At 42.1% G+C, this 19,375-nt stretch overlaps 1 protein-coding gene across 1 annotated transcript in view; it reads right to left on the reverse strand.

Moving 5' to 3' along the window:
• Positions 1-19,375, reverse strand: part of LRIG3 (leucine rich repeats and immunoglobulin like domains 3) — a 55,453-nt gene that overhangs the window by 19,748 nt on the left and 16,330 nt on the right. The window contains exons 4-5 of the mRNA XM_028746073.2: positions 1,352-1,486; positions 707-850 (exon numbers count right to left, since the gene is read on the reverse strand). Coding sequence (XP_028601906.2) covers positions 707-850; positions 1,352-1,486 — 279 coding nt within the window. The remainder of the gene's footprint in view (positions 1-706; positions 851-1,351; positions 1,487-19,375) is intronic.

Genomic DNA, 19,375 nt, shown 5'->3' on the forward strand with positions numbered 1-19,375 from the left:
AGATGTCAAAGAGAACAACAACTACCAGACTTTTAGAAGACATCTGAAGGCAGCCCTGTTTAGGGAAGCTTTTAATGTTTGATGTATTACAATATTTTAATATTTTTTTGGAAGCCGCCCAGAGTGGCTGGGGAAGCCCAGCCAGATAGGCAGGGTATAAATAATTATACACACACACACACACACACACACACACACACACACACAGGGCTGCTCCACTCTTGGTACAATCAGAACGTCAAAGTGTAGCCCCACAAATTGTTGATTACGTACGTTGCTTGTAGCGAGATGGAACAGTAACAAATAAAATCCAGATCTTCCTGATGTACCAGGATTACATTGTGAGCTGCAACAGTATGTTAGCATTCTGAGGGGCATTACTCAGGGCAAAGCAAGCAGATCATATCAACATGAAACCTTAGGACAGGGATGGTGGAAACTGTGATCTCCATTGTGTTGTTGGTCTACAGGTTTCAACATCCCTGACAACTGGCCACACTGACTGCAGCTGATGGGAGCTGGTGTCTAGCAACATCTGGAGAACAACGAGTTCCTCATCCTCGGTTTAAAACATGAATGCATCATGAGATCTATGCCTCTGTTCTATCTAAAGCTTTCCTGCCTTTATGTGGTTACTACTGAGGTTGATGCTCAACCGCTGCCAGAAGCCTGCAAGACTAATTTAAAACAGTTAGGCTGTACTCACAGATGCTGGAGATGAGGGAGTTTAAACATCTTCTGTGGGATGGCTGAAATTCGGTTCCTGTTCAGCTTTAATACTTGAAGTGTGCTAGACAGGTTGTCAAAAGTGCCTGGTTCCATGGAGATTATTCGATTATTATTAATGTGGCTGTGGAAACAACGACAGTTAGCAACTATGGAAATTGTAGCAGATTTCATACCAAGACCTCATTACCGACTACGTGGTAACTGCTAATCCTAACTTAAGAACTTAATAATCACTTTAAAATATCCCCCACCTCTGTCAACCTCCAATCGGTGGTTAAGGGGAACTTTGAATGGAAACATACGTTTTGCCTTCAGCCAAAGTCTATGGTTCCTAGCAGACAGGAAATAACCAGCATGATCCAATGGCAAATATAATTTAAATTCTGAAATAATATTTCAATGACTGAAAGATATTCTGCCCTTTCACTCGTAGAAGGGACCATTAGATTCAACCCAATGTATTTATAGGACAACTTTTTTAAAAAAAAAACCCACACATACTGAAAGGGCTGTTTTTACTTTAGTCTACTACTTTAACTATGCTTATCAGACAGTAAATTAATATATGATTTTAGAACTCAAGATGTAATGAAAGCCTTGTCTTAAATAAAGTTAAACTTACATGTACTTGAGCATCAGAGAAGGAAACGACTCCGCCTTAAGCACAGAAATATTGTTGTTGCTCAAGTCCAAAGTTTCTAGAGACTGGAATGGCTTCAGGTCTTCAGGCAAGATGTCTGTAATCTTGTTACTTGTCCTAAATTAAAATTTGCATGTCAAATTTAAGGCAGTTTCCAGACAAGCAATGAAATGATTGCACTTCCCAATAATTTAAGGAAAAATAAAAAGTTTTGCCAGGATGAAGGTAGCAATCCTATATTCATGCTCTTAGCCATAAGTCCCATTGAACTCCACGGAGCTTATTTCTGACCAGACATGGAGAAAACTGCAATGTCAGAGCCACACATAAAAGCAAAACAACATAAAGATTATGGAGGGTTGATGGAGTCTCTGGTGCGCATTGGGGCAGGGGGATGCAGGGGGAAATTAATGGAGGGGAAGTCTCAACATTTCCAACCCCCCCCCCAAAAAAAAAATCACATACAAGGAACCATGAGCAAAAGAGGCATAGCACACAAAAAGAGAAGAAGAGGGAAGGCAACAATTAAGATGCAGAAAGCTCTGAACACATGGAAAAGCCAGAGAAAAATGATAAAGACATGACAGAACAGAGCAGCTAGTCAGACGGATGAGATTGAGCAATGTGCAAAGAACAAAACATGGGGAGGAAATCAAGAAGAGGAGGACAAACATAACATGAACGTCTTTGGAATTAAGAAATTTATAATTAATACCACCAGGAAAAGAACAAAAAAAGGAAGAGGTGATTATAACGTGAGACAGGAGAACAAGTTAAGAAGCAGAATTCAGGAGCCAAAGAAGGGGAACACTGTGAATTTGGGAGCCAAAGAAGAAAAACAACCAAAACCTGAACACAACAAGAATAAGGCCTTCCATGTACACATCTAATAACAGGGCATGTGATCATTGGAACTTTGCTGTTCTGCTACAGTGTTCACTGGCATCATATCTTAAATTAAAATGTAGTTCTTTTGAGGAAACAAATTATTCATAGTTTCCTAATGACTATTTATTTGCTTCCTTTGGGAGAGTCAGTTCAGCACAACAATTGTAGAGCTGACCCAGGAGGTATCAGGCACTAGGTCAGTCAGAGTGTCAAACATGCTGCTCTTATTCTGTCAAGAGCACAATTTAAAATAACACAAGTAAAGCTCTCTTCTCCTCAGCTATCAACCCAAGAAAAGGGCCACCAGTCGCCCACTCTGAACAAAATTGTAACAAATTTGTTCTCATGATTGCGTATAGGATAGGGTGCCACCAGCAAAAGAGATACCGTGTCTCATGCTTAGGGAAATAGAAGGAGCTTTAAAGTTTTCATAAAGACTGCATCGTTTCATCCTTCCACATAATTTCAGGATGTTTTTCTGCATTCAGGATCCAAAAATGACCCTCTGAAAATTCTTGCCCAAATAGGAGAAGGTCACATAGCAGCAGCTATTCCATCAGGCAAGAGAACAGATGGGGGAAATGGAAACACAGCTATCCCATTGCCTCTGGCCTACCCCCAACAACAGCCAGTTCCATCCTACTTCCATTCCAGCTGGTCGTCATAAGAAGTGTGTCTTCAAAAACTGGTACCCGAGTTTGCTACCAACCCTTCGATACATACATACATACATACATACATACATACATACATACATACATTCCTTTGTATGTCAAGCCTGAAAGCAGTAGGAATGATCTTACTATTGATCTTGGAAACTACTCTGGGAGCCTTTTCAGCTAAAGAATGAGGGTAAAAATTCTTGAGATCAATAAATGATTGGCAATCCTTGTTGAGATGCCTGCCAGCGGAGCCAGCTCCAGGTTTGAGGGAGTACTAGGCAAAGAGCTTTCTGCCGGGCCTTCTCCTACATCAGGGACGAGGAGTTTGTGGCCCTTTGGGTATTGTTAGGACTCCCAACTCCCATCAGCCTCGGTCAGCATCACCAATGCCCAGGCATGATGCGAGATGGAGTCCAACAAACATCTGGAAGGCTGCAGAGGTTCTTCGCTCCTATCCTTCATAGATAGATTGTTGGGCTTCTGAGGCAACATGCCATGAGCTGCCTCTTTTAAATTGCCTTCAGTACTCCGGAGCAATGCAGGAGTCCTCTGGTAAATTAAAAATGGTGGTTCAGAGGCCTAGCTGTTTATAGCAAGAAACCCAAAGCAGGCATTGTTGCTGGCGACCCAGTTGCTGGGCACTGGGTTACTAGAAGTTGCTGGAAGCTGCCAAGTGCTGATGCCAGGCCCGTCAGGCTACTTTATGGGGCAGATTAGAAAATATGAAAGGGCAGAAACGTAATGTGGTTTATCATGTTCTAAATCTAAGCAGAGGGAGAAGCTGGCTTGCCCACCTCAATTCTGCTAAAATTATACCATTTAAAGGTACTCTGAGCACATCAATGGGACTGTTCCTTCAAAATAAGTTGTTTCTATTTAAAACAGGATGTCTGGCAACTGAGGTACCCATATAAGCACTTAAGGGAAGTTAGAGGCTGAGATTAATCACTACTCATTAAAACCAAGAAATTGGCTAAAAAGAGAAGCCAGAAGTTGTGGATTAACTAGCCCTCACACCAGATGTGTTAAAAAGAAGTGATATTTTGTTACACCTCAGACATTGTTCTCACTCAGCATCAAGTTTCAGCCCTTGGCCTGTCGAGTCTAGGCTCTTTAAATTTAACTCTTAGCTACAAGATCTTATTTAAATCTTTTTTTAAAAAAAAAACCAACGGATGAGCCATGCGGCAGATTTATGAGTGAGCAAGACAAAGTTAGATAACAAGTTTAAGAGGCTTTAGTTTAGACGTTAGTGTTCATAAGGTAATTACTAATAAGGTACTAAAAACTGCCAATTACTTGAGTGACAAATAAAATTTTCCTTGCAGTAAAACTGTGCTTCAGCCTAAGCCAGCAATTTCCTGAACTGCACGCCTCCTAAATTGCAGTGTGAAAGTATTCAGTTAGGGAGAGCGTACACACTGCAGTCTTTGTGTCACCATTGCTTCATAAAAGAGAAATTTCTTACAACTGGCTGCATAATAGCACCCCCCCCCCCCATCATGAATTTCAGCTGTTCCTAATGGATCTGAATAATCTCACCTTCAGATCAGATGTTAACTAACTGGCAAATTACTCCAAGGCAGCCTCCTTTATAGATAAGGCTTGCTGGAGCTTTATTGTGGGAATACGGGAAGAGAAAGAACATTCGTTTGTTAACTAACAGCGGGCAAGACATTAGTAGTTTAATTACATCTCAATATAGTTCAAAGGCAGAGTAAGTAATTAAACCACCCGGCATTTTTGGTGCTGGTTATCTGAAAGATGCACTTGAAGATAAAGCTCTCTCATCTCTGCACTGAGTGTTACACTGTCTTAAAGAACATCATACCTTCAGTCAGAGGTCCTCAATCTTTCTAGGCCCCCTGGCCCACGCGGAGTTTTGAGAGCATGTCACAGGCAAAAAACCCTTTGCTCCCTTCGGTTCTCCCTCCCCACAACAGGCAAGCTCTCTGCCCCCCATTTTTTTCCATGGGGCCTGAATAAAAGTCAAATCCAGCAAAATGAAACTGGATTTTAGTAAATTCACGTACTTCTATATCCTCCCCTCCAAAAAAAAAAGACATAAAATTAAAACTTATACTGGTAGAGTGCACCGTTAAAAAATGTGAGTATATCACAAATCCAAAGCTTGCCAGAACCACAAAAACACTGATGCAATGCAGAGATCCATATGGGTCATCATGATTGATTGATTGATTTTGCAAAGGATTACAACAAAACCTCCAATGAATTACAGAACGCATCTGCGGACACAGAGGTAACCTATAATTTGATGACAGTTTTGAGGGGATCCCCTGAAAAAATGAGGAAAATTCAAGCTCTCACATAAACTAACATGAGTTAAATTAGATTTGAATGTGTCTTATTAGCAGGAACACCAACAAAACTTTGAAGTTTCCTCAGACCTCAAATATTTCCTTACATATAACAAGTATGTAAGAGCGCTGTCATGCTGCAGTTTGCATAAGTGTCGACAGGTGGTGCTACAAACTACAGGGGGCAACAAACTGGGCTGTCAGAGCTGTTGAGCCATCACAGCAGAATCAGAGAATGAGGAAGAAGCTTGAGGTATAAGGACGAAGACTATCAGGACAGGGCAGCTTCCCAGCAACCACTGTGCTCGGCTGCTGTCTGTTTCACACCGATGATGCCTGTTAGTGGGCATCCTATGAATGGACAGGGTGATTTGGTTGAGCTGTAGGTGGGGGGTTGGAGATTGTGAATGGAACAAGCACAGATATGGCTCTTGGGGCTCCCAGTATCTACACCTGTCTTTCTCTGCCTTGGGTCCTCCAATGCTGTTGGGCTACAACTCCCATCACCCCTAAACTAGCAGGACTAGTGGTCAGGGATGATGGGATCTGTAGTCCAACAACACTGAGGACCGAAGGCTGAGAAAGGCTGATCTGTACCAAATATAGCTGGGAAACCAGGGGCATCAACTGAAGTCAACTGGTGAGTGCAAAGGAAGAGGAGCCTGAATGACCGACACAAATCCCCAGATACTCTGATTTAACTGTATACTTTTTGTTTCAAAAATAGCATTATATCTGAAACACAAGAATGTGCCAATCATGGCTATAAATCACATCAAATCTCAGAAAGATTATCAACAGTTGTGATCATTTACAGGATGTCTATCATTACCTTGAGCTTGTAGAGAGGAAAATAACGATTTGCCTAACATACTATAAATAAAACAAATTAAAACATCTTTTAAATCAGGGTTGGGCAACCTGAAGCCCAAGGTCCTATGAGGCCCTCGGTATTGTTTCATGAAGCAGAAAGGGCAGAAAAAAACTTCATGAAAGATGAGTGGCAAAAAAAACAGAATATATATACTTAAAAGCAAAGCTAAAACCACACAACTGTTATGAATGTGCTGATGGTTACTGTATCCTTAATGTGAGCTGGTAATTTATCAGTAGCAGAGATTATTTCTTTTCCTTTATTTTTTAATAATCTTATTATTTCTCTTCATTAAAATTGTAACACACACACACACACACACTTTAACAGAGTAGGGACAGATCAGGGAGTTCACTCATTTCAAGCCGTACTAGTAAAATCTGCAGTTTTTGTAGTTGGTCCTAACAGGTTACTCACACTTTTTGATAAAGATCAACTCCCTTCTTATTGCATTACGTTTTGCTTGGCAGGCATTCAGATTTGATGTCAGAAAATTTGTGGCTCTACCTATGCATCTTATTGAGAGAGGCAGTGTTGTATATTTTTAACTACTGATTTTATTTATACTTGGATTTTTGTTTAGGCCAACTTGTTTTTAACTTCTGATTTTTACTGATAATTTTATTGTATCTTTTTTTTGTTTCTAATGTATATTTTTGTTCTACTTCTTGTTTAATGTATATTATTTTTGTTCTAAAGCTTAGAGATTTCAACAATTAAACAGTGTATATATGGTGTTTTTTTAAAAAAAAAACCCTTAAAAGTAAAGTCATACCTTGGAAGTCAAACGGAATCCATTCCGGAAGTCGGTTCGACTTCCAAAGCATTTGGAAACCAAATCGTGGCTTCTGATTGGCTGCAAGAAGCTCCTGCAGCCAATCAGAAGTCACGGAAGCCCCTTCGGGTGTTCGTATACCAAAAACCTGAACAGTCACTTCCGGGTTTGCTGCGTTCGGAAGTCAAAACATTCAAGAACTAAGCTGTTCGAAAACCAAGGTACAACTGTACAGTGATTAAAGAAATAGAAATTCCACGGTCCAATAATCTATTTGGTTTAGGACAGCCTTTCTCAACCTGTGGGTCCCCAGATGTTGTTGAACTACAACTCCCATCACTCCTAGCTAGCAAGGCCAGGGCTCAGGGATGATGGGAGTTGTAGTCCAACAACATCTGGGGACCCACAGGTTGAAAACCGCTGGTTTAGGACATTGAACATCTTCTATTGGATTGTTTCTCTTGGCAGAGGACTCTCACTATTGTGCAAACAACTAATTTCACATCTTTCACCTTCACTTCTCTTAAATGGCAAACGGCCTTAGCCATTTGACAAGGCAGACTCCAAGCATGACTGGATCTCTTTGTGCCTGGAGAAGGGAAGCAGCAGAAGAAGCAAGAGAAAATGTCAGGAGAGACTGCCGCTTCCTCCTTTCTCATCCAAACCATAAGAGAATCATAGAATGAATTGTAGAGTTGGAAGGGACCCCAAGGGCCATCTAGTCCAACCACCTGGAATGCAGGAATATTCAACTGTCCTACACGGGGATCGAACCTGCAACCTTGGTGTTATCAGCACCACTCTCTAACCAACTGAGCCATCTCTCGGACTCTCTTCCAGGGCTTCTATGTTTCATCTGCCTAAGTCCAGAAAACTGCAGAAACTACAAAGTGGACCCCAGCTATATTTTTTGCCTCCACCAACTTCAGCACAGATGAGAGATGCTCAAATGAGAATAAGAGGAATCCTGGTGGACCAGATCAAAGGCCTGTCTGGCCCAGGATCCTTTTTCCCATGGTGGCCAACAAGCTGGTCCTTTTTCCCATGGTGGACCAACAAGCTGGTGCTCAGTAACTGGTCCTCATGGTCATACTGCCCCTGAAACCAGGAGACAGCGTATAGTTTACACTTCCGTGACCTCATCTATTTGGCATGCATCATACACCCTGGTACTCCCAGATCTGCCTTTGCTTTCTGTTACCATTTTCCCTTCCAACTTGCTCTGCCACAGACCAAACATTTAACACGCAGGCGTATTCTTCAGCTTTACCGTGAACCACATTCAAGAGCTTGCAGAACCTGCTCCTTCCTCCCTCTGTTTGCAGTCCTTTGTTTGCTGCCTCCCCCCAACAAGTAACATTTTACCACAATTTTCATTCCTGGGCCTGATTCCAAGTGGATTCCAAGAACGAAACCTTGCCTGTAATTCAATAGGTCATGCCTCCACCTTCGTCTCAAGTTCACCATTTCTTTTTCAAGGCTCACGTACCCTTAAGCCCATCACAACAAGTTGCTAGTACACGGCAATTTAAACATCTGCTAAAAACAGTTTTGCTAGTTTCAGATATAATAGCTTATACTTTTAGACTTGTGGTCTGACATCCCACCTATTTCACCCACCCCAGTTAGCCCAGAAGACCAAAGCACTGGTCACGTTCACAACACTTGTACAGCTGCGAGAAATGTGACTTCCATATGTGTCACAGCGAACATACAACTTTATACCTTCTCAAAACACACCGGTTGACAAGGAGTTCAGGTTATATCTTATGGCTCAAAAAAAACCCCAAAGGAGTGAGAAACCAAGTTTATATATATGAAACAAGAGACAAGCTTGTATGTGCACATTCATCACACAAAAACCATGCCATCAAGGAACGACTAACATGTGAGCAACCATCAACAGGTCAAGCAACACAGAACTTTTGTGCTAACGTCATTTCACTGGGGGTAGTTCATATATTCATCGCCAACCCATCGGGTGGTGAATAATTAAATGCTGCATATTTTAGGGTGTGTGTTTTTAATTTGGGGGGTGGTGGAGACAGATAGCAGCTAGGAGCAACCTGGAAATTGCTGAGATTTGCCCAGTGCTCATAACCAATGATTGTACATAGTGATCAATATCCACACAACACAACTAGTCATCTGGTCCCCTCCCAAAACAATTTATAAGCAAACACCAGAAGTAACCAAGGTGCCACATCAGATAAGCTCACATGATTAAATAAATTATTTGAGAAAGAATTTAAACAGCCTAGATGGTTGAAGTGACTGTGCCAAACTTTGTATTGTAAGGGAAAGAAAAATATTAATTATTGGAGGGGGCATTCTTTTCAGCCTCAGATGTGAAGGTTATTTAAATATAAAGTAGTAAGCATTCGCACCAATGCTCTAGCACAACTGCAGGTCAATGTGTCGCTGATCTTAAGTTGTGACTAGCTGCAGTGCACAAAGGGAACCACAGTAGCAGTTACACGCTTCCAGCAGTAGGGGTGCTACGCTCTCTGAGATGGGGTGAGGTTGGGAAAGCTCTGGTTTCACAGCAATGGCACCACAGCCCCTCCACCCACACTCTCATGTACTGCTGTTGGTTGTGACAATCTCCAATATCCTACTGGGGATAATAGGAAAACAAAGTTATGAGGATGAGGAAATGGTTGTTGAACTCTTCAGGTTCCAACTGAAATAGAAAGTCAAAGAATGCCAATCATTAACCAACTGGGCCAGTCAGCTCAACAGCCAAACTCTTGGGCACTTTCTTATTTCCAATGCAAGGGGCTCTTCCAGTTTTTTCTAGGACAAAGTCTGTCAGGCAAGAATAGTCTAACATCTTATTTCCGTACCTGGTGCACCCCAGCTGTTTTGGACAACTTCCAACAGCCCCAGTTGTAGTCCACAACAGCTGGTAGACACCATGTTCCCATCGTTCAGCCCGGACACTGAGGTCCAGCTCTGAGGGCCTTCTGGTGGTTACCTCACTGCGAGAAGCAAAGTTACAGGGAACCAGGCATAAAGGCCTTCTTGGTAGTGGCGCCTGCCCTGTGGAACACTCTCCCAGCAGATGTCAAAGAAATAAACAACTATCTGACTTTTAGAAGACATCTGAAGAAAACCCTGTTTAGGGAAGTTTTTAACGTCTGGTGTTTTATTGTGTTTTTAATATTTTGTTGGAAGCCACCCAGAGTGGCTGGGAAAACCCAGCTGGATGGGTGGGGTATAAATAAATAAATGATGATGATGATGATGATGATGATGGTGTACTCTATACACAAAGGTGTCCCAAGGCAGCTGCCTCCCATCATGCAAATCTTGTATCAAGAGAAAAGTTAGGATGGAATTGCCCAGCTATTTACAGCACAAAGTCCCCTTGAAAAATTAACATGTGGTGACTCTAATTGTGCAACAATCTGATCACTTCTAAACTTCTGTAATGTTCAGAGGCGACATTCTCATTTTGGATGAGGCACATGGAAGTGCAGGAGACATGGCAATACCCAAGCCCTCAAGGCGTGAGGATACAATGGACTAACTCTACGCAGTTATCACTACCATGCAGAGAGTTTCGGCAACCATCAAATTATAGCCATTATATGGTCTGCTTATCTTAACTCTACCACCACAAGATAACTACCAACCGTATTACATGCCTTTCTCAGACATTCATTACTAAGGCATACATTTCATCCCATTTATGACGGTTGGCAAACAGTAAACCTCACAGAAGCTGTACCTGCCCTCCTTGAGAGAGTATCACAAAAGTACAAAAGAAGACAGCCAGGTATGCATGAAGTGTTTTACGAAATACTTAAACCCACACAACAGATGGCCTCACAGGTGTTTAGTTTCACTCATCACCGTTCTTATTGCAAAACTCCCTTTGTTCATAGGCTTTGTTTGCCCACCAATAGGTGTCTAGTACACACTATAAGACTCCGACAAACAATATCCTATTACCTCACAGTCCTCCCTCAGGCTTGTATAAGTAGACCAGGCACAAAAGCCAAGTGGGCTGAAATGCTGAGCCACTGCTACGTCATTTTCACAGCGTAACTTTGTGCATGTTTATTCAGGAGCAAGTCCCGCTACGTTCAATGGGGCTTGCTGACTAGGAAGTATAGGACAGCAACCTCAGTTTTAATGGGTCCTCTCATACAACACATATATTCACGGCACATTCCCAGCTCTAGCAAGAAGTCAGGATGCAGAAGCAAGTGCATTAGACGACCTAAACAGCCTGTGACAAACAGGTCTAATTTATACAAGCACTTAAGAAGGAATTCCATCTAAAGCAATCCCACTGATGATAATAATAATTATATTTATATGCCACCCATCTGACTGGGTTGCCCCAGCCAGTTTGGATGGCTTCCAACCAATTAAAACGACAAATGCAGAACAACATCAAACATTAAAAACTTCAAATGTCTTCTAAAAGTCATATAGTTGTCTATCTGTTTGACATCTGACAGGAGGGTGTTCCACACGGCAGGCATGGCTACCAAGAAGGCCCCTCTGCCTGGTTCTCTGTAACCATATATTTTTGTGAAGAGGGAACCTCCAGAAGGCCCTTGGAGCTGAAACTCAGCATCTGGGCTGAACAGAAGATACGCTAAGATTTCATGATATGGCAATTTGTAAGTCATTCATTCACAAGGGAGCTTTTTGAAATTCAAAAATGGTTCTGTGCATGAAAATGGAATGGCAAAGACACTACATGAGGACCTTAACAGAGTCAAATATAAATGAGTGAATTGACCTTTAAATTGGTGATTAACTTGCACAACAGATTGTACTATGCTGCCTATTGAACCACTCGTTGACTCCAGCTTATCTACAGCAATCAGAAGGTCAATACAAATGTTAAATGTAAGGCCCTGGAGCCTTATTAGAACCTGTGGGATTCCTAAAACAAGTGTCCACTCCTGTGCTGCCTGTAACACACAATTCAAGCATTTAAAAGGTTGTCACGTGACATGCTTGAGGTGCCCTTGCAACACATTGCTCTCCTTGTACTATGAACTAAGTCAACCAGACATCACAAATCAGATTTGATAGTGGACTTATTTCCAAAGCCTTGTTGCTTCCCTACCCTTGCAGGAGTATCTCTTCTCAAGATATACAGTACTCCAGGAAGAGAAAAACTTTCCACAGTAAACAGCAAAAAGAGAATGTTGGGGAAATGCTTTCACCAAAAGCGCAATTGACTCCCCCCGCCCCATAGCAAAAAAATACAGTGCCACTGAACATCTGTCAGGTACAGAATTCTGTTCTTATGAGCATCTGTGTTTTACACCCTACTCCAGGGTGTAAATCCTTTCAATGAAGAAAAAAAAAAGGTCCTAGAGTCATCAAAACACAGCGGCTTTGATTGTGAGAATATATTATCTATCTTGAGTTGTTAATTTACTGCTGGTTAATTGTTCTGAAGAAACGCCATGCGTTCAGATAGGCAGGCTACTCCTCTGGCAGGAAAGAATACTGTGCACACTAATTTGAATGAAGATCTTCTATACCAATAGCAAACACATACTCCATGTGTGGGTCATTATCAGCCTCCATCACAGGCTGAGCGGGTTCTAGCTGCTCAGTCCCACTCCCTTGCCTCAGAGGACCTCAGTGGGAACTGTTGCCTGCTACCCGCAGAACAAGTCTTGTCTCCATCACCAGCTGAGTGAGTGCCACTTATTTAGCATGGCTCCCTTGTCTCAGATGTCATCAATGAGCTCTGTTGCCTAGTAGGAAAGACCAAGGAGGACAGGGAATGCCACCTGCAACCAGGGCCAGATTTAGGTTTGATGAGGCCCTAAGCTACTGAAGGTAATGGGGCCCTTTATATGTCCAGCTGTCCTTTGTCAACAACAAATTGTCACTGTTTTTTTGTGTTGAGCATATGCTATATGGTAATTTATGGATCTAATAAGTATCTAAAGCCATTTGCCCATGCTGCCATGCAACCAGTCCATGTAGAATGTAGGCACCCTATATATAGAAAGGAGCAAAGCAGTGATATTTTAGGGAGCAGGCTAGCAGGCGCATTGCTTACATCATAGGAGCCTACACAACACAAAACACCGTTCCTGTTATGTAGGTTTTATTCTATTTGTTTTTTATCCTATATTTTGGAAATGTACATACAGGGGTTTTTTCCTTTAATTTTTTTGGGGTCCCCCAAGAGAGTGGGGCCCTAAGCTATAGCTTGTTTAGCTTATACGTAAATCCGGCACTGCCTGCAACACTGTTGGGAATCTCACTTGCCCTACTGATTTCAGTAGCACTAACCTCCAAGTTTAGCAGGCCTGAGCTGCAAGCTCCCTGCTAAAGTTCCTAGGGAGTAAGCTGCATTGAACCAAGTTTGACTTAGGCATATTTCTGCACAGCTCAACTCTAAAATCTGTTTTTATGTTTTACACTCCTTGTTAGCTACTCCAATAAGAGCCATACTGAAGGGTATGGTATATATATTTTTTCAAAATAAATAAAATAAACAAGCACTCTCACTTCAAGATAATCTACCATGTGAGGAAGATGACAGCACAGTAATTACTTCAGACTTAATGAATGCTGGTAGCTTGTATCAAATTCATTTGTGTTCAGTATTTAACCCCAAATCTCTGGGTCACAGTGTTAAGATACACAAACAACAACAACAACAAAACCTAAATTGCTCTATTTCACTGAGTCATAAAGTAGAAGATGAGGGTGTTTTCTTTTTCATATTGCACCAGATTACAGTAGCCTTTTTATTCTATATATAGTTATTCAAGTCATTTGCAGCCTAAAAGCAAAAAGAGCCCATTTCATTCTGAAATTCAGCAACCTTTGTCACCTCAGAATTGGTGACCCTGGCTGCAAGTTACACCCAAATCTCGCAGAGAATTTTAAAAAAAGCTACACAGAGACTACTTTTAAAGCTGTGCTGCATGAAAGCCCCTAGATCAGGGGTCTGCAACCCGCGGGTCCGGAGCCGCATGTGGCTCTTTTACATCTTTGCCTCGGCTCCGGGGCGGATACTAGCGAGGGGAGGAGGCGCATTGTGCACCCCGACACTCCTCACTGTGGCGGGCGCTGTACTGGCTGTGACGTCGCATGGGGGCGGTGTCCAAGTGGCTCTTTTTGTCTTAAAGGTTGCAGACCCCTGCCCTAGATGTATCTGCCTACAATCTGGCAAGCTTCATCCACTCTGGAGGGGAGGCTGTGCTTGCAAATTTTATCCACTCCTATGAAAAGTTTTTCAAAAAGTTATAAACCACTTTTAGATTCCCTGTCATAGTATATTGGGGGGGGGGGGGTAAACGACTTTGTTTTCAACATATCTAATTCTGTTCTGCTTGAGTCAAAATGGAAAGACACAGAGCAGCCTCAAAACAGATTGGGCTGCTTCCCAAAGCTACTGATATAGATACAAGTCAAATCTTGTTGCTGGTGCACACCCCTAGAGAATATTGTCAAAAGATAACAAACTTTCATCCTTATGATTCATGTGCAGTCAACAATAAAGAGATATAATTTAAAGTAGCCTAAGCCGCTGAGAAGCATATTACCAGGAAATAAGTGTGTATGGGGATTTGCTCCTGCCTCCAACAATTCTATCAAACAGCCTTTTGCAAAAACCTCCTTGGAGGGACAGGGCCACACATGGGGCTCCTCTAGCAGCAGCAACTTCTATGAAATTACTTTAGCGGAAGAGAAAGCTCCATGCCTTGTGGGGCAACTCACAGAGAGTTGACATCTTCTTGCAGTGAATTGGAAAGCACACTCACTGAAAGCACCTCTGGGTGTGAACATCAGAATGCAGAGCAAGTTCCATGTCAAGTGTCCAGAAGCAGGGAAAAACTGACCTCGCCATTAATATAACTGGTATGCACATGGAAGAATGGAGTGTTTATTTTACCATTTACTCAACAATGTCAATCACACATACCATTGCAAGACAGAAGGCAACGACTCCCTCTTATATAGTGAAATATAGCACAGATCTGAATGAAAGCCAATACAATCAAGAAGTCAAATGCTCTCGGAAAATGACAGCCTATTGGATGTGCTGCAAGGCTTTCCATCATTCTTCACATATTGGTTGGCTGTGTCAAAGCTGAAGGGTGAAACTTATTCACCGGTGCCCTCCAACTAAAGTTTGAGAAGTAGCAGCCAAACTGCATAGAGAAGGCAGAAGGATGATCTTGCCAGGCTCTCGGCAAAGCACACTCCATCACTTTCTCTGTAGGACTGTATGAGATACAGCATTACTGAAAAGGTACAAATTTTCATATAGATATATAGAGGCAAGCCCCCATTTACACAGGAGTTATGTTCCGAGGCACTGTGCGCACCAGTGAAATCGCGCATATTTGAAACACCACTGAAAAAGCCTGCAAGCGCCCTGCTCCACACTTGTCCTGCCTCCACGCCACTCTAATACAGTGGTACCTCGGGTTAAGTACTTAATTTGTTCCGGAGGTCTGTTCTTAACCTGAAAATGTTCTTAACCTGAAGCACCAGTTTAGCTAATGGGGCCTCCCGCTGCTGCCGTGCCACCGGAGCACAATTTCTATTCTCATCCTGAAGCAAAGTTCTTAACCCGAGGTACTATTTCTGGGTTAGTGGAGTCTGTAACCTGAAGCATATGTAACCTGAAGCGTATGTAACCCGAGGTACCACTGTATTATAAGAGAAGGCAGGGAACATCTCCCAATCCACTTTTTTCCCCACCACACATGATCTTATAACACCTCCACCAAATAAGCATTTCTCTTCTAAAATTTGCACCATTTGTAATCATGATTTCTTCAGTCATAATACTAAAGAGTTGATTAATGGGTTGGGAGTTGCCAGAGTTCTTATCACGACACCGGGGCATATTGCATCCCATTCTCATAGAGGCTGTCTGTGTTATGAACCCTCCATGCATCTCTAATGGCGGATGGCTTTGAAAGCAGGTGGGGTAATGGCAAGAGAACCCCTCTCCTTCCACCACTCTCAGAAATTTATTGTGTCCAGACAGGGAAACCTTTCCTGAAACTTTTTTTAAAAAAAATCAAAAATCAGAGCATAACTTAGGACTGAAACCACACTTACAAAGGAGATTGTCATGGACCTTCACTTTTAATGAAACAAAGGAAGTGTCCCTCAGATTGCCAAAGTATAACAGAAACCAGGTGAGCATCATTCATCTCACATCTACTTCTCAACTACAGGACCAAGGGAAGCCTACAGAGCAGGAGTCAAGCTTGTCCATATTCACAAAAAGTGCCTTTTTCCCAATTCAGAGACTTCCATTCAAGCGCAAAAGTACAGAATGGAGAGAGGGAGAGCCTGCTTCTGCGCAGAGAAAAGAGTGTAATGTGCAGAATCTGTGGTCACACTTCACAAGTGCAGAATTAAGTACCGGACACGGAATTTCTGCATGCAAGAAATTTACCAATATGTCTGTTTGCAGCAATATAGAATGGAATGCAGGTGGTGAGGGCAGGATGGGGTTTTACTGCCCAACACAGACCTGAGAGCGGTAGAAACAGAATTATGCAACAGATGCATGTGCAAATTAGCTTCATTTCCCTAACTGATGCAGGCCACAGACTCCAGCGCTTCTCAGCACATTGTTTGGGGTATCCTGGATTTTTCTTATTAGAACATATGCCACGCCGGTAATGGCAGTCTTGCCCCAGAGTCAAGCTACAAAGGTGCCAGCTGCACTCCTATCCTGCTCCAACTCATCGGAGGGATTAGTAGCAGAGAAAGGAAGAAAGAGAGGCTGCCAGATATGGAGACAAAAAAGAAGTCCGTCTGCTTTCCAAAATAAGCCAAACGTGCTCTGGGAACGGGAAAATCTGACACAACGATGGCAGGCAGCCCAACGCTCCACCCATTTCGAGGAGCAGTTATAAAAGCTCACTCAGTTCAATTCCCAGCCTGTATTTACCTTCCTCCCAATTGAAAAGGCCACTAGTCGGACTGGGTTGATACAAACCACGCAGTTTTGAGCAGAGCAGTCAATTTGCTTCCATGCCAATTGACAGGGCAGCACACACAAGGAAGGTCACACACAGGCATTGATCGGAGCAACATTTATCTGGTTCAGTTAGAATTTGTGGAAAGGTGCTAATGGGCACACACGCCAGGGTGAGATTAGGAGCAGTTGTTGCGGTTTGGCCAGATCACTAGTAGAGACTGATAACCTGCGCTGCTTAAAATGAGAAAATGGTTACACAATACTGCTAGTTGCCCAATGCTTTGCACCCCTGAGAATCCTACTGCAGCAAGTTCTACGCCTGAGCATATTTGCTATGGGGCTAATATTCTGCTCAAGGCAACACTGCCAAGGAAAAGGTATACACACACACATATATATACACATACACACACTAGGCAAGAAGGAGGTCAAAGGACAATTCTACATATCTGTTCCAAGAATGGGACAACACTGAGTTCAAAATGTTATCTGTTATGAAAAACTAGCCTGTTATTTCAGGCAACAGCCAAAGAAAATCCACATGCAGCGGGTGCTTCTATAGTTTTCTTTAGGATGCCCTGATCTCTGGCGGCAAAGTGAATTAAAGAGTTTCGTAGAAGCTCTCTCTTTCTCTGGAACAGATCCTCGTCTGGGAAAACACTGTGTGCATTCATCATCCTTAAGATACTCATGGGAATGTCAAGGTACAAGCAAGTCAAGCTAGGACACAGGTGCCATTGTTTAGACTATTACAATGCACTCTACATGGGTCTGCCCTTGAAGGTGGTTTGAAAGTTGCAGGTAGTGTAAAATGGTACCGCCCAAGTCTTACTGGGTCTGGCACCCAGGGATCATATAACAGCAGGCTTCAAAGATCCACATTGGCTGGCATCAACTATTGACCCCAATTCAGGGTTTGGGTCTTGACATATGAAACCCAAAATGACTTGAGGCTCAGTTATTCAAAGCAGTGACAACCCATGCATTTTAACCTGTCCACCATGATTTGAGATCTACTGTTAGATCTCCCAGCTTTAAGGGGAGTTGTAGGGATATATGTGTGTGTGTGTGAGAGAGAGAGAGAGAGAGGTCTGTTACTTGTTGAAAGGCCTTTATAGGAACAGCACCCAATTTGTGCAATGTGCTTGCCCTAGAGTTCCAACTGGCACCGACATTGTTCAACATTAGGGCAACTGTATCAGTCTTGCGTAGATCTCAGACAAGAGACAGACTGTGTTTCACTGTGTTTCAGGTAGTTATTTTGTTTCACTATTTTTTATTGTTTAGCCTATTTATTGCTGTAACCTGCATTGGGAGGTCATAGGACAAAAGCGATAGTCGTACCTTGGTTTTCGAACAACTTAGTTCTCGAACGTTTTGACTCCCGAACACCGCAAACCCGGAAGTGAGTGTTCCGGTGTGCGAACATTTTTGGGAAGCCAAACGTCCAATCAGAAGCCGCACTTTGGTTTCTGAACGTTTTGGAAGTCAAACGGACTTCCGGAACGGATTCCATTGGACTTCCATGGTACGACTGTGTGTGTGTGTGTCTGTGTGTGTGTGTGTGTGTGTGTGTGTGTGTGTGTGTGTATACACACATTTATTTTATTTTTTAAAATAATATTTTATTAAGTTTAACAAAAGGGAAAAACATTCACAAAAACAATGTAAACACAGAAGGGATATAAAACATCACAATACAAAAATACAAACATTTAACCTAACAAAGGGAAAAGAAAAAATCCATACACACACAAAAAGGTAAAACACAAATCACTCTTTCTAATTTCTTATCATTGATAACTTATTTTCCCGACTTCCTCGCGCCTCCCTTTTTTGTATCCCTTTTTAACATTTGGTTCAGCAAATTCATATCCCACACATTTAAAATAAATCAATAAATCTCAAGAATGTTGACTATAATAGCAAGTTCAGGATGGAAGACTCAATTCTCTTTCATTGTGGGGGTTGTGTGTTTTTTTTGGGGGGACAGGTGATCAGACACCTGTGAAAGATGCTGTCAATCCAGGTCATTCACCCCAAACTCTCATCACTCAAGTCTCAAAGACTGCAATACTGTGTTGTATGCTAGTAACACATGTTTTAAGAGAACCCTGTGTTCACTGTATGTGGTCCTTCAAATATTTAAGGAATGCAAATAAGTAAATATTTTAAATATCTGTGTTTAGGGATACAGAATATGGCTATTGATAGTTAGCACAACCATTTATAGCAGTTTAAATCCAGAATCCCCAATACTGGAGGGTGTGGGGGACTGCACTCATTCCGTGCTAATTTCTTCCAAAACAGTTTTTAATTATGACAAAAATAAGTATTTAAATGCTCATTTCTCAATAGTTGAGTGCATAGAAATGAATGGGACTGTGCTGAACCAAAATCTTTTATGGCTAAATTTTAAGTCAAGCAAGGCAACACATTAGTATTTCCTTTAAAATTCCCCCATGAGGTCTAAGAGAAGACATATCCACAAGTACCAGTCAAACAGAAGATGTGGGTACTCTGCTTTGAAAGTAATGCTC

The sequence above is a fragment of the Podarcis muralis genome, chromosome 10 (assembly GCF_964188315.1).
Source record: "Podarcis muralis chromosome 10, rPodMur119.hap1.1, whole genome shotgun sequence".
In the NCBI taxonomy this organism is placed as follows: Eukaryota; Metazoa; Chordata; class Lepidosauria; order Squamata; family Lacertidae; genus Podarcis; species Podarcis muralis.